At 35.9% G+C, this 15,763-nt stretch overlaps 1 protein-coding gene across 8 annotated transcripts in view; it reads left to right on the forward strand.

Moving 5' to 3' along the window:
- The window catches only part of Adar (Adenosine deaminase acting on RNA), a 450,653-nt gene that overhangs the window by 432,574 nt on the left and 2,316 nt on the right, over positions 1-15,763 (forward strand). For all 8 annotated transcript variants that reach the window (XM_067132520.1, XM_067132519.1, XM_067132514.1 and 5 more), the window contains 7 exons: positions 1,387-1,546; positions 3,983-4,094; positions 7,009-7,168; positions 7,494-7,717; positions 9,585-9,778; positions 12,590-12,732; positions 14,399-14,595. In XM_067132520.1, coding sequence (XP_066988621.1) covers positions 1,387-1,546; positions 3,983-4,094; positions 7,009-7,168; positions 7,494-7,717; positions 9,585-9,778; positions 12,590-12,732; positions 14,399-14,595 — 1,190 coding nt within the window. The remainder of the gene's footprint in view (positions 1-1,386; positions 1,547-3,982; positions 4,095-7,008; positions 7,169-7,493; positions 7,718-9,584; positions 9,779-12,589; positions 12,733-14,398; positions 14,596-15,763) is intronic.

Here is a 15,763-nt window from a genome sequence, read left to right on the forward strand (position 1 = left end):
TAATGTTTGAGGATATGTTCTAGACAAAAACAATCCAAAACAGTCTATAACTCACTTCACTTCCATCTATCCAAAGTTAGAAAGTCATACAGACATAGTGCAACAATTGTCACTCATTGCCGTTCACAGGCTGTAAATGCGGTGAACAAATACGTAAAAAAAAAAAAAAAAAATAAATAAATTTTTTTAGCGATAATACTTAAGGACATGTTTATTTAGACATAAGTCCAAATCTGTTAACTAAAATTCAATAATTCCTAGAAATTCAGTGGTCACGGCACCCCTTAAAGTGGCTTTTAAAATAAATTTACAGCACTTACTGTAACTGTATCGTCTTTTTAATATATCACATGCACTAGCTGTTTTCAGCATTCACATTTCATAAGCATTTTTTCCCCTCCATCCAGCAGGTGATATTTACCATTTTTTCCTTTCTTGAATGATATATGATTTTGTCCCCAATTTTGTTTGGAACTGTGTACCAAAAGTTACATTTGGTACCACAGATGGTGCTCAAGATTTCAAAATTTATGAGAAGCAAGATTTTTTGAAGCTTTAAATACAAAGAGCAAATAAGGAAGAGAGGGAATTAAAGAACTATGTGGCGGAAGGACAGTTCCTAACAGAGTAAACAATGTTACCTTTGGGGGACACTGGACTGAAGCAGGTAGTGAGAGTATATTGTGAAAAAGTAACTGAAGCCTGGATGAAAAGGAAAATGGCAGCTAGACTAATGTTTGTAGAGAACAAAACATGAGTTGCATACTTAGGACTTGTACTACTTTATGCAGCAGAAATGTTGTCACTGACACAGAAGATGGAGGTATTGGAAGATTGTATAGAGCATGTTAATTTCCAAGGTCAGAGAGCACAGGGAAGATTGTTACAAACCAGGAGCTGGGAGGAGATTTATGGTGTCCAGCAGCTGGTAAATACCAAAATCTTTTAAAGATTGAGGTGGTTTGGGCCTAAGATGAGAAACAGTTAGCCAAAAGAAGCAGCAGGTATGGAAATAGTAGGCCAGAAAGGTACAAAAGTACGGCAGGTCATAGAAATAGGAGTTTAAGCAGAATTTGTACTACAGAAGGGGGTAGTTTGGAAAGACTGATTCTTGTTAATAACTCTATAGATGGAAAATCTGATGAAAGTTCAGTACTGGAACAGTGTAATCTGAAGTACAGGTTTTCAGAAGTGGATTTTAGTTGGTACAAATGTAGGCTGAAAGTGGTAACTTGGTCATGTCTTTAATACCATGACATTTCATAAAAAAGGAAATCCCACCCTTTAAATTTCTTTCTGTGAATTAGTTTCAACTTACGAGGTAGGACCTTTATCTTGGTGAATGCTTGCGCAGGATTTATAACTTTTGTTTCTTCTTATGAATAGGCAACAGCAAGAAACTAGCTAAGGCAGCAGCAGCTCGTCAGGCATTGAGTAAACTCTATGGTGTAATAGCTTCCGCAGGATCTTCGGTTCTTCACCACATGCCTATTGCTACAATGCCAGATCTTCATTTACCTCAGACTCTAGCAGATAAGATTGCCAAGTAAGTGTATTAGTAAACTTCCTGTTGATTGTACAAATTTATTGGACTCTGACGATATTGTCATAAGACTTTTTTTTTTTTTTTAGTGCTCACCTATCCCATCAAGTTCCAAATATTCAGGCTTGTCATAGTTATTATAGTGAGGACATAACTTTTTCGCTTAAGATTATATAAGTCACATCTTGAGGGGAGAAAAAGAAAAATAAGGGTGTTAAATCCAGACAATTGAAAGGATTTGGTGACAGTTATATTATACATCAAATGCATTAACACTGGATATAGATATATGTGTATTAAATACTTGCCGTCAATTCTAGAACCTCAAGGATGACTTATTAATTACAATCCATCACCACCATACAAGATGTGAAGATAAAACAAACTATTTATGCTGGTTATACTGTATTAGGACTGTTCCAAATAGCCTTCAGCAAAAATAACGAAAACACTGTTGAGGGGAATTCTACATCACTTAGGTGCTAGTGTGAGCTAGATATTTTGGAAGCCCAGGGAACCTTGGCTCCTTGAAGAAACAACCCTACAAGTTTAAGTATTGTTGAACAATTAAAAAGGCAACTAATGTTATTAATGGTAAGTTTAATGTTAGCGGTTCGAAATAATTCACTTCCACACACCACTAAAAGCGCAATAAAATATTTATAAATTAGGTCTGTCCGTACTCCCTTCTGTCAATTAAAAATTACACTTGCATGACTCAACATCATAATGCACCATATAGTTAAAAATATGAGATGGAAAGGTCAACACTGCAATATATACACAGATATGTCCAACTCCTCTTTGGTGTGGCCTGTTTTGCCAGTGTTTTTTTTTTAGGTGGCCCAGCTTTGAACCCTTTGAGATATTTTAGAGGGTCCAAAATGTCTCTGATAAAACACACACACTCTGTTCTTGCCTACCACCTGTTAGCTTAGAGGTAATCGTGCTTTACCACCTGTGTTGTTTTTGTTGTATTTTCAAGCTGAATAACTTACATTTTTTGTATGTTTTTATAAAGATCAGGAAAGTTATATATTCAGAATAATGTGTTAAGTTAACATGGAACAGATTCATATAATTTTTGTAAGTAAAAAACCAGCTAAAGTGTGAGTTCTTTTTGCATCATTAAAAATAATAGATTACCCACTCTACAAAATAATTTCTATTTATGCCTGTAATTACATATAAACATAACTATTTGAAAAACGTGATTGGTTTTAATAATATTTAAAACTAGTCAAATGATAATTTTAACCATTCAGTGAGTTAACTTTCTTGATTCATAGCGCTGGTCCAAATGGTTTGTTTCATTTTGGTGTTTTTTTATTTTATTTGATATATTTAAACTCCTTAGAAACTTGACACTGTATTTGGATGAACTGAAGACCAGGAAACTTGGCAAAGCCAGTGTTTATAATGAGGTAATTACCATAGTAGTACCTTGCTAAAAGAAGTATGTTTGGTTAGTGGAGTACAAAGCTTAGCAATTAGATACGCACTATGAAAACATAGGGTAGGCTAGTGATGTTAAACTATCATCATATGGGTATTGAAGACAATAGTTGGTGTGTTGAGAATTTGAAATCACTTTTTTTCTCTCCTCATGAAGGATAAGCTTCAAATCCTCAATTTTTTATATCATATTGATTGATGAAGCTACAATGTAGTGTAGTGCAGGAATGGAGGCCTCTGTGAGTTGCTGTTTGCTAACAGAAGATTCAGAGTAAGTGGTTGCAGAAATGTGGTGGTGTGAAAGAGAGAGGGTAAGAATGGGAAATCAGTGTAAACATCAAGCTGTCAGGTAATTGTCCTTATGGATTTTGCTGGGTTGAAGGCAATACTGAATCAAATATAACAGGTGATATTTTATGTACTCAGGTTGCAAAATGTGAATGAAGCATAAGTTTCCAATGCCGAAAATGTTTAGAGAGCAGCAAAAGGGTAAGTGAGAGAGGAAGAGCACTTGGAAATGGAAATGTTGAAATTTAAGCATAAAAGCCAAGCTGTGTTGGCTGAAGTGGTAAAGAAGGTCATGGGATGAAAAATAGATTAAGGTCTTCAACAGAAAATCAGAAAACAAGGATTAAGATAATGAGTACAATATTAACTTACAACCATTTTTCATTTTAAAGTTTTAATGGTCTATTACATATAAATAGGGGTCTCCAGTAACCTTAAATGTCTTTCCCTCCTACCATACTACTGCATACATTTTATGGCATTGCAGTTTAAAGATGAAGTTGATGGTATTCAGTTTTTGACAATTCCAGGGTCAAAACTTAAAATGGATCATGTAAAAGTGCCGGTGTTTTTTTCCTTTTCTGATAAAATTTGAAGGTTTAACATGAAATCATTCATTCTAGATTTTAAAAAATTAGCAGAGCACAAACATGTTTTGAGTAATCAATTATTAGTAATGAAATTTTATTTTTTCAGGTTAGTATGTGATAAATTTTTAGAGTTAACTGCTGGGAATCCCACTGTAGCCAAACGTAAAGTGTTAGCAGGTATTGTTATGACCAGTGAAGAAGATCCAGATGATGTTAAGGTTAGTGCATAGGTGATGTTAATATATGAGAAGTCATGTACCAGCCATAAGTATGATTTCAATAAGTTAGTTTTCTAATATCCACCAATACAATATAGTAGTGGATGTGGTAGAGGTAGTTTCGTTTGTTAATACTTCATCTACACACTTTACTAAACCCTCATTGCTCTTCCCATCCAATCCTTCTGAAATTTAACCCTCACTGAGTTTAAGATATGGTTATCGACTCGGTTACACAGGCACAAGCTTACTGGAGCAACTCTGACTTCTAGCCTTTTGTGTCTTGTTGACACGGTAGATCCAGTAGGCCATGAAGTAGAAAAGTCCGTAAAGAGAATAGGAATAAGTGAGGATTCTCTTTTTGTAGCCTGAAAACTTAGGAATTTGGGAGGTGGTGTGAAAATGTAGCAGAACCTTGGTCAGTTTTCTGAAGTCATTTTTGGCTCTGCTGCCATTCAGTGTCATTCACACGGAATGAATTCCCAAGGTACTAGGCACTGGACAAGTGAATTCTTTGTTGGAAAGTCAGTGAAAGAGGGTGTGACAAAAAAAGCATCCCTGAGTTCTTCAAATATCTTAGTTGTACCAAAGTGGACAGGTGGCTGACATCACACTCAATTTTTGTTCTCAGTTCCTTTGATAACCCCTTTCAGGTTGGGTAGAGATGCCTCAGCTTGCAGTTCTGGAATATAACTTATTAGCTTCTCTGAATATGGAGGATGCATATTTTCATACTTGTGTATACCTAGACTCCAGGAAGTTTCCGTGGACTGGCTGCCACCTGTAAAATATTCCCCATGTTGTTTTTTGGTTCCATTGGAAAGCTGAAAGCACAGGATGAAGGGATGATTGAAAAGATACATAGAAGACTGGTTAATAATAGCATCATTTGTTTGGAACTAGAACTGAAAGTCAGATTGGAAAAGTTAGATCTGGATCTAGCTGCAAGGTGTAGTATGTGTAAGGGACTGCTGAAAATTTTGGAATCTGGTTAGCTTGTTTGTTGCTAGCCACAAGAATACATGTGCATTGCTCATCCCTTCCAAATCTGGAAAGAGAATGCTTGTGGATTGGTTCTGAATAAGGTTCGTTCTCTAAGAATCACAAGATGAGACAGTAAAAAGTTCCTCCGTGGCTGAACCTAGAATGGTATGCAGATCTACTGGTCTTGGTAGTGAGAGACCCAGGAGGCTGCCCAAGTGAAGGTTCTATTCACCTCATTTATACTAAATACAGTGTCCCATGCCTGTATACTTCTCATGTTTGGGACTTTTTTGAGTACTTCCCCTGTACTGGCTTGAATACTGTATGTTGTGCAGTTGTTGGAAGCATTGTAAAGATCTGACTCTTGGATGGATACAAGGTACCAGAGAGTAAAAATTCACTTTGTATGTTTGTCAAGGTGATCAGTTGCCATGCATCATGGCCCATCCAGCAGAATATTCATGTACTTCAACTTTAAGAGTGTATTGGTTAAATTATTAGGGTACATGGAGACGGTTCAAGTCAAAGGCTGCATGTGCGATCTTTCATAGTTGTGATCTAGAATTGGTTTGGGCAGAGAACATTTGACACCAATTGGATTTGTAAAATGCATATTGGTTGGTTTTGACCAAGGAAAATATAGTTATCTGTTTTGAAATTGTATTTACAGTAGGGGATTTTTGTAAACCTTTCCCTGCTTTATAGCAAGACTTTAATGTTTATAAATAGAAAGGAATTTGGCTTAACTGTTCCTGGATGCCATATCCTCATAAGGTGTCTGATTGGTGACGAGATGTGTTGCATCTCGTGGTTACGGTAGTTGGGTTATGGGGTGAGATGGTGTGACAAGAGGACTGAGAGTAGGTGGGATTAAGTTGAAATAAATGATGGAAAATGTTTTGGAAAGGGAGATGATGTATGGTTGGAAAAAATGTTACTCCTGCGTTACTGTTCTCCACAAAGCTGATTTTCTCTCGGTAAATTCAAGGAGAGAAAGATCTGTCAATGCCAGCAACGAAATATGATAGGTTTGTTGTAACAGGAGTTTTGAAATCTTGATGTATAGAGTTTGTGTTCTGCTACTTAAGATGGATGTGCTGGCATTTTGAAAGGCAGATTCTTTGAAGAATAATTAACCCTCCTAGTTAGGATATCCATGTTTTTAAGAAGTTTACTGTAAGCTGCTTGTTGACTGTTTGGCAAGCCCCTTTACTTTCTTATGTAAATGACTTCCCCCATAGTGCTTGCTGCTTCACAAACACAGAATGAACTTCATACCTTCAGTGAAATCCCACAAAAATTTGGCATTCTGTCAGCTGTCTACTGCTGACTTTGTCATAAGGACCTGTGGGAACCTAAAACTGCACAACAGCACCTTTGCAATTCTCTCTTAACTGGAGCTTTACCAAGAGCAATGATGACGTATATCCAGCAAGAGGAATTTGGTTGTACTTATGAAGAACAAAGGTGTAAAGAGGAAATTAAACTCTGGGAAGAGTAGCATCATACATGAACAATCCATACACATTAATAAAAATGTCTTCAGCCAAAGAATTGATTGTTTGCAAGTTTAGATATTGTTGTTGTTAACAGTAAATAAATCCAGAACTTATGCAAACAGTAATCAGAAGTTCATTATAGTACCCTTTAATATACAAATTTTTACCCTGTTTCTGCATTAAATTCTTTTAGAAGTAACTAGGAAAAACATGAAATGTTCTTGAACATAATAGGAAAAGCTGTAAGGTACATTGGCTGGGGAACTTGCAGGGCAGTTGCTAAGTGGAGAGCCATGTTAGTTTGTTGAAATACTGAGAAAGAGTTGCTATACACATTGTTTACTGAAGGGTTTTATGAATTTTTTTGTGAAATGGGAGAACTTTTAATGGAAAACATTCAGATATTATTGAACATTTTTTATTTTTTTCAGGTTATAAGTGTGTCAACAGGTACCAAGTGTATAAATGGTGAACACTTGAGTTTGAAGGGTCAGTGTATAAATGATTGCCATGCTGAGATAGTTTCACGCAGATGCCTTGTTTACTACCTCTATAATCAGATGGAGAAATACAAAAATACTCGGGGTAAAGGTATGTGAGTGATGATTGTAACAGTATTTTAGTAGCCCCTAAGTTTAGTATTCCTTTAATTTTTAATTGAATTTGCTTATGCTAGCAAACATAAACTTCCCCACTTTAAAAGCTTTTTAAGCCTAACAAATAAATATATGCTTCAGCATGGAGCAGATGGAAAGAACTGTTTTTTCATTTTAAAATTAATATTGCAGTTTTAGAAGAAAACATTGCAAGGTTTTCTAAAGCTGCAGCCTCACATATTTAGGTTACTGATAAGTGCATGGGAACTTATGAGAATTTTTGCTATTTGCCAATTAATTAATTTTAAAATTATCAACAGATACAGAAGAAAGTATTTTTGAACCTGCAGAAGGAAGCAAGGGATTAAGAGTTAAGAGGAAATACAAATTCCATCTTTACATCAACACTGCACCATGTGGTGATGCAAGAATTTTTGCCCCTCACGAAGAGGAAGCAGACCAGACAGACAGACATCCAAACAGACAAAGTAGAGGTTTACTTCGCACAAAAATAGAGTCTGGGGAAGGAACTATTCCAATTAAGGTACAGCATATTTTCAACCTGTGTTTTTGGCTTCTGTGCATGACCAATTTAAGATTATGGCTTTAATGTCATTAAGAGTTCTTGTAAGCTTATTATACTGTATGTATGGAAGTAACTTGAAATGTGATTTTTCAGTTAAAATGGATCTGATTTTACGTCACTATTTTGCGGTGTCTTTGTTTTTCATATATATGTAACTTAGTTATACGGCTACTACAATTACCTGCAGATGACTGTAATTTTACTTTCTGTGGCTGGAATTTAAATAGAAAATTTAAAGTAACAACTGGGACCTGCCTAGTGTGAGGCCACCTTGAATGTTGGTACCCATTACAGTTTACTGCTCAAAACATTGCGATCTTTGCATTCCAAATCTTATAACTAAATTTGAGAAGCTCAGACCTGATGTGATTCCAGGCTCAGTCTTAACCCTCACAGTCCGGGCTAAATGCATATTAAGCACACCCTTAGACCAGGCTAAATTTAAGGATGGCCTATTTAAAAAAAAAAAAAAAAAAATTCTGAGTATTATTGTAAAATATTTGAGACATCATTGGATGAGAAATTTGGACAACATTCCCCTACAAAGTCTCACGGCAGACTGATCCCCCTCTGCTGTACTGACCAGCTATTAGAGTCGGGGTAAGAGTTACCATGATTCATCTTGAACATTTGTATGTTTCCCAGACTCTCCCACAAAGCTTTATGTAAACATACATGAATGTTACCCGTTCACAAGGGGTTAAGTGTAGCCTTTGTTCAGTAATACTTTTCTAATTCAGAATAAGCATTTGTGCTATGTTTTAGTTCCAAGAAAACTGATTTAAGGAGGAACAGGACAGCCAGATGATGTGGTAAATTTGCAGACATTATTAATACCATACAGGGGCACAGTCAAGCTTTCATGACATGAAATATGTAATTTTTACAGATAACTAACCCTGATAATGGGAGAGGTAAAGAATTCCCAAAAGCTAGACTGTGCCTCTGTTTGATGTTACGAAATAATGTCTGGAAGTTTATTATTACGTTTTCATGCTTTATGATTTTTATTACCTGATAACATAAAATCCATTATAAGCATCCAGCACATGCCCAGACCCTACATGATACTCTACAGCAGCACTCCTTCTCTAGCAGTTTCTCTAGCAGTTGAAACTGAACCAGAATAAAGCAGGAGGGGGAGGAGGGTAATGCAGTGACTGTAAATTATGCACATTATAAAACTGAGGGTCTGGTACTACTGGAGTCCATCCAGTTAATGATAACTGGTTTCCACCTAGGAGAGGCACCAGAGGAACAAGATCCATGGCACAGCACTTATCTGTATAGGTTTTGATATTCAGCCAGGGATGCTATTCTTGAGGCATTGCCATAGTTTGTAGAAGTGGGGAATCAGAAGAAAGATTGAAAATTCCTTGCAGCATTTTTACTCAGCAGAATTCAATTATTACCCCCAGGTAAAATAAACTGGCACTTCACCATACTGGATTTTGTTACTGGATAAGTTTGTTTCATTAAATAATTAAGTTTGTTTCATTAAATAATCCAGTTAATGCACCAGACATGGTGGGTGCTTAAATGAGAGTGACAAGTATTTGCCTGTCTAACCTTGTAAGGTGGCTCCTTTGTTTTCAAGGTAACTGGCCCATCATGTCTCTGTTCTTTTCTCCCACTTAATTGAACACTGACCATGTGATGATCTGCCTCCACTTCATATCAAAGCTACTTCTGTATATGCCCTTTTAGGAATGTTAGGGGTGACAAGCTGCTTCAGTGTCTTGGCAGTGATATAGACCTTGAATTGCCGACCTGTTTTCCAATCTATCTCTCTCTGAGTCTATTTAAAAATTGTAAAATCTTACAGGCTGGTGCAGACAATATCCAAACTTGGGATGGAGTCCTACAAGGTGAAAGGTTGAGAACAATGTCTTGCTCTGATAAGATTGCACGTTGGAATATAATAGGTCTACAAGGGGCTTTATTATCACACTTCATGGAACCTATATACCTGGAGTCAATTGTCCTTGGATCTCTCTTCAGTGCAACACATATGTATAGGTAAGTTAATGGGGTTATGATTTTAGTACATATTTTTTTTAATTATAAAGTCAGGATTTGGGTAGATTAAATTCATAGAAAGATGGTGTGTCTCAAAATAACTTGGAATTACGCTCTAAATCTCAAACATAGTTTTATGGTACATGTTAACTATTGTACTTGCAGATAGATTGAGACAATCAGATGATTTTTATAAGTGGTTTTCAATTTAATAATAAAATTTGCCCTTCCTGTTATAACACAGCTGTAACATTAATTTGGTTTGATCACACATTTAGCCCCCTAGCCAAAAGTTCAACTCCATTTATAGAACCAATTGTGTACTAAGAATCTCTCTCCAGAAGAAAGGCAATATGCCTTCATTATACCAATAGCCAGCAAAGGTATAACTTTTTTTTTTTTTTTTTTCCATTGAAACAGTAGACACTTACCTTTCAATAAGTTGTCTGTGTAAAGTGATGGAGAAAAAAATGTTGAACTCAGGTTAGCATTGTCATTATAATATATCATCACACTAACTCAGTACAGGCCACACAAAATGTAGACTTGACCCATTGTGTGAAGTATGTCACTTCAAATATGATTTAAACAGAAACTAACTGCTGCAAAAATTTATGACTTCCAAAAGGCTTATGGTACTACATGGAGATAAGCTGTATTGAAAGCATTGTACAACAAAAGGTATTTAGGCCACCTACCATTATTTGTAAGCTACCTAACTTACCACAATTTTGGAATTGCAAATGGATATTTATTTAAGATGAACACACCATGGAATTGACATCCCACAAGGAGTTAACATTACACTTCAGTTAGTAGCTGTCAATATAACTGTCAAACTTACATCTTGTTCACCTTATCCTTAGTGTCACCACGAAAGTAGGTGCCTGTCTTTCAGCAAGCTGTAAAATTCTAAGGCTCATTCTTAATACACACCCTGCATTCATAAAAATTATAAGTAAAAATCTGTGGGACTTGATGATGCTGTCACATAGAACTTGGGAAGATGGCAGATCAACTCTGTTTTTATACAAAGCAACTGTGGAGCCAAATATATGACTTTGCATCAAAATCTGTAGGAAAAAGCTAAGATCCGGTCCAAAACGAGTAATCAAATTATCCTCAAATAAATTTGTACAGGTAGAAAGTTGTGACCCTATTTGCTCTTCATTGTGATCTGGAAACTACTCAGAGTGCAAAAAGAGGTTCAGGGAGGTGACCCAACAACTAAGGAACCTTCAATTTAACATTTTTATAAACAAATCGTCTGCCACCTTTTCCAATCAGAGCGAACAAAATTTTTGAGCCAATTAATGTAAACTACTCCAGCATCTTAATTTCCCTCTACAGGGATTAAGCATTTAGTATGTGACTGTAATCACTTTCACTATCCAAAAGTTGCGCATATACTCCTGAACACTATAAGCAATGAACAGGGTGCACTATGTAAGACATAATTTTCTACATTGAGCAGTTTGTGCAAATGACTGTAAATCCTCATCTGGTGTAATACTTGCTACAATTTTAGTCTCATGAAACAAGCCAGTCTAGTATACTTTTACATGGTGACCATTATAAAACTGGTTCTTCCACTGGTATTGGTATTGAAATTATTAATAATAAATTTGAAACTAAATTTTTAATAAATCTTAATATTTGAATACTTAGGACTTCCTGCTTCCTACTCATAATACACCATTTAATATGGCTTATGGAGTTTGTATGCTTGCGGTTTTCTAAATTTGGAAATATTTATATGAACTGTGAAAATTATATTTTTGATAACCAACTTTGTGTTGTTAAACTGATTGATATGATTCCAGTAATAAGTTAAATTGCTTAAGTTTCTTAATACAGTGGCACCTCAACTTACCAGATACCAGATGCGTGATCGAGTCTGTTAAAAAAAAATGTCAGGCTCGTGTTTTTTTTTTTTTTTTTTTTTTTAGTTATGTAAATGTACCAGCTGTACATTATTTATGCTGAATTTAAACAGTAATTGCATGCATATATGTATCGACCTATATTTCAAAAGGTTCCTTTCATGAATTATATTTAATTTGTTTCATTCTGAGAGTATGTGCATGTGAGCATTCAAATTAGATACAGTATATGGTTAAAAGAAGGGCAATTTCACTGTTTATGTACTGCAGAATATGATATCATAGTCAATTATAAGTGTTTCATTGTGCAACCGTGTGCTCTGAAATTGTAAGATATGTGGTTAAAAGAAGTGCAATTGTCTTAGCCTCCACACAGCCCACAAAAAATTTTCTGTATTAGCTAATACGGTATGGTATTTTGATTGACACATACTGTGTGTGTGTGTGTGTTGAGGGGTGGTCTTTAAGTACATGAGCATCACTCACTCACTCTATATGTATATTTACAAAAGAATCACTATGAAACACTACAGAAGTACTTTTGCCTGTGTGTGTGTTTTCTGTACAAGGTTGTGTATAGATGGGCATCACGTTAAGTTTAACTCAATACTTATTGTATATTTTAAGGAATACTTTGTGTGTGCTATAAGCAAACAATACTTTGTGTGTGCTATAAGCAAAGTGAGCTGCTCCTGGGTACTGTCTTGTGTTGGCTATATGCCACTCTTCATTACTCAATGGATTTTGTTACTTGCAGCGGTGGGTAGACACCCCAAATTGTCTGTTAAGTTGAGGTGCCACTAGTATTATTTAATGTATGTACATACGTCACATGTTGTAATTCTTTGTTGGTTAATCTTTGTAAAGAGGTTTCACTTCTGGTGCATAATAAAATTTCTGAGAGCAAGACCAATTATTTTTCTTTCAGAGCGGTATGTGGACGTATCGAGCAAACAGTACAAGGTCTACCGCCCCCATTCAAATTAAATCAGCCAAAGATGAATCAAGGGAGCTCTACTGAGTCTCGACAGCCACAGAAGGCTCCAACTATTGCTGTTAACTGGGATTGCGGTAAGTTTTTTTTTTTTTTTTTTTCTTCCAAAAATTAAAAATTGTTAATGCAGCTTATCTGTACTACAGGAAGATAATACTAATAGGAAAGGACAGTTTTATAGAATATTTGAAAGGTTTCTTGAAAGCATTGGTTTTTATTTTACAACACACCTTATGTGGAATTCAGCCTCGAAATAAACAGTGAAATGATGATAATAGCAATGTGCATGTCAGGTAATTCGGCTTAATTGTCAGTTGGTCCCTGGGTCTCTAGCCAACCGGCTCACATTAGTGTTGTAAACTTATCTACTTTTCAAAAGATTCCCTCAAATATCCCCAGGATTGTTTTGTATTAGCATTATTTGCATTGCACTGATTGATAAAAGTTTGTGCACTTGTCTTTAATTTTTTTTGAGATTTCTGGTGGTGCTGGCAATTACATTCACCATGACCTGTAATTGCAAATGTGTTAACTGTAATTGCTTCTTGAGGATTATTTGTTACCAGGAAGGTGTTATTTTCTGCCTTTTTGTCTTTCCGGAGTAGTTTTGGTATTTATTTTTCAGTGTCCTGGCTAATGACTTAGATTAGTTACCCCAGTCACCACCTTGCTTAGTACCCAATAACAGCTTTGAATCAGAATTTTGAACACTTTAGACCAAAAGTAACGGCCCCAGACCACATGAGGGCCTGAAAGATCCCCAGTTGCTGCGTAGAACCTAGATGGACTGGAGTGACTGGGGACATAGGGTGGTGGTGAGAGAACAGTCAAAAAGGGGAATACAAAGTCAAGCAAGACAAGGGAATTCACAGATATCGAAGATATAGAAATGGGATCAAAGAATACAGATTTCCTCTTGTTCTTCAAGAGGCCACAGTCAAAAGATCCTTGATTGAACTACACGAGTGCATTATTGTTGAGTTTGACTTGTATGGGCTTGATGTGGGTCCTCCAGTTGAGCTTGTGTGGTTATGTCAGCACTATGAGAAAGGCTGTATGTAGGATGCTGAAACCCTTGGTATGGGATCTGTTGTTGATAAAGTTCCCTACAATCAGTTGGATCAACCTTCTTTATCAAAAGTTACTTTAAAGAGGGCCTTCTGGCTTTTGCTTTAGGGCAAGTCTGAGAGATGCACTCTTTTTTTCAATAAGGCCATACATAAGAACGAAGTTTGTAGGTCTCATTTACTACTGACATGTCACTAAAACTTCAGATAGCCAGGGCCAATCCATTGCTCCAGGAATTTAGTGTGAATTTTCAGAGCTCTTTGGCCTCCTAACTTAATCAGCTAAACCTGGTGGCCACCACAGCTTGCGCCTTTCAGTCAAGTAGCAATTCAGGCAAAAATTCAAAGGAGTGAATATGTTGTGATGCAAAAGCAACTTATTCATACAAACCCTTTATTTGCAAAGAAGTTTCCTTGCCAGTCTTTTCTTGAAGCTGATGGTCGAGTCAAAACAAAAGTGAACCATTGAGCTTCTGAAGAGACAGGGTATGTGAACAAAAAAAACTGTACTTAAAAAGTACTGTTTTTTTTTTTTTTTTTTTTCAAGGAATACATGTTATCTGGAATATACCATTGACCATCTAATTTATTAGGGAAAAATGTTTTTAGAAATTGTAGTTATTCAAAGTCTTTGTATTGTATTCTCAGCATTTAAAGTTATTCTTTTCAATTTCAGAGGATAATCAGCTTGAAGTTCTCAATGCTATGACTGGAAGACAAGAAGGTGACACTAGCTCAAGATTATGCAAGAGAAGTTTCTTTGTTAAGTTTGTTGAATTATTGCCTCATATTCCTACCATAACAGACATCAACACCAGAGAATTGAAGAACTTATCGTATGGAGATATAAAGGCACTTTCAACAAATTATGAGGTAAGGGTTATTATAAGGGTTCCTTTTGACGTTATTAACAACCGTAATATATGAGTCATTTAGGCTGTAAATCATAATGGAACAAGTTTTGGTGGGCGAGAGAGCTCAGTGTTATATTTCTTCAGTTTAATGTAAATATTTTTAATCCTTGCCAGATAATTTCAATACATATGTTCATATTTCAGTTTAGGGAATTTTATTTTAAGCAAACGGACCTTTGAAGATGAGTTCCAAGGATCCAGCTGCACATTTAAGGAAGATCATAAGTTAGGAAACTTAATATTAAGTAAACCAGTCTTTGAAGTTGAGTTCCAGTGTTCCAGCTACTACATGATAAGATGATCATTCTACAGTTTGGTCACAATAGATATAAAACTTATAGGAACTGTGCAGCATTGAACTGTTATTTGAGATAAAATAAGATAGTTGGAATTAACTTCACGGTATACTTAAGGAAGATCTGAATGCAAAGGAGGATTAGAATAATAAAGGGTTTATACAGCAGGCACAAATTTACAATTCTAAAGATTTATACAGCATGGACAGCTGGGTTTAAATTGGTTTAAAGATCCTTAATAATGTCTCTGTTGCCTCGCAACAAGACAGCTGCTGAAAATCTCCCAATTATGTCTGGGTCTTCCAACTTGTCTGCTGCCCACAGAGCCCAGTTGACACTAATCATGCACTATCCTCCCTGGGCAGGATGGTGCAAAGGTCATCAAAGCCTTCTCCATTTCCCCTCCATCATTATCTCATCTGCATAACAAACAACTTGAGTTTCCTTTATGGTATTTCTCATTATCCTTCCTTATAACTGTATATCTTCTAAAAGCTTCAGTCTAAAACAAAAAAAAAAAAAGACATTTTTTAGTTTCGGCATCGTACCATGATTCAAGACCATAAAGCATTGCAGGTTGTATTAGACGTAGTTTATGTGAATTTACTTACCGTTCAATTCAGTATTTGATTTCCAAATCTTAACCGTTGCTTCTCTTAACAATTGTTTCAAAATGCAACTCTCAGGTTTTCCTCCTGTTACACCTTTCAAACCTTTTTACTGTCAATTCCCCTTACAACCATGAATGCCCTCATAGGTCCAAGGGCTTGGCGTTTGGCCCAAATTTTATATTTACTAAATTCCACCTGGAGAGAACTTGTATTGAATATT

Source organism: Macrobrachium rosenbergii, chromosome 31 (genome assembly GCF_040412425.1).
Source record: "Macrobrachium rosenbergii isolate ZJJX-2024 chromosome 31, ASM4041242v1, whole genome shotgun sequence".
Lineage (NCBI taxonomy): Eukaryota > Metazoa > Arthropoda > Malacostraca > Decapoda > Palaemonidae > Macrobrachium > Macrobrachium rosenbergii.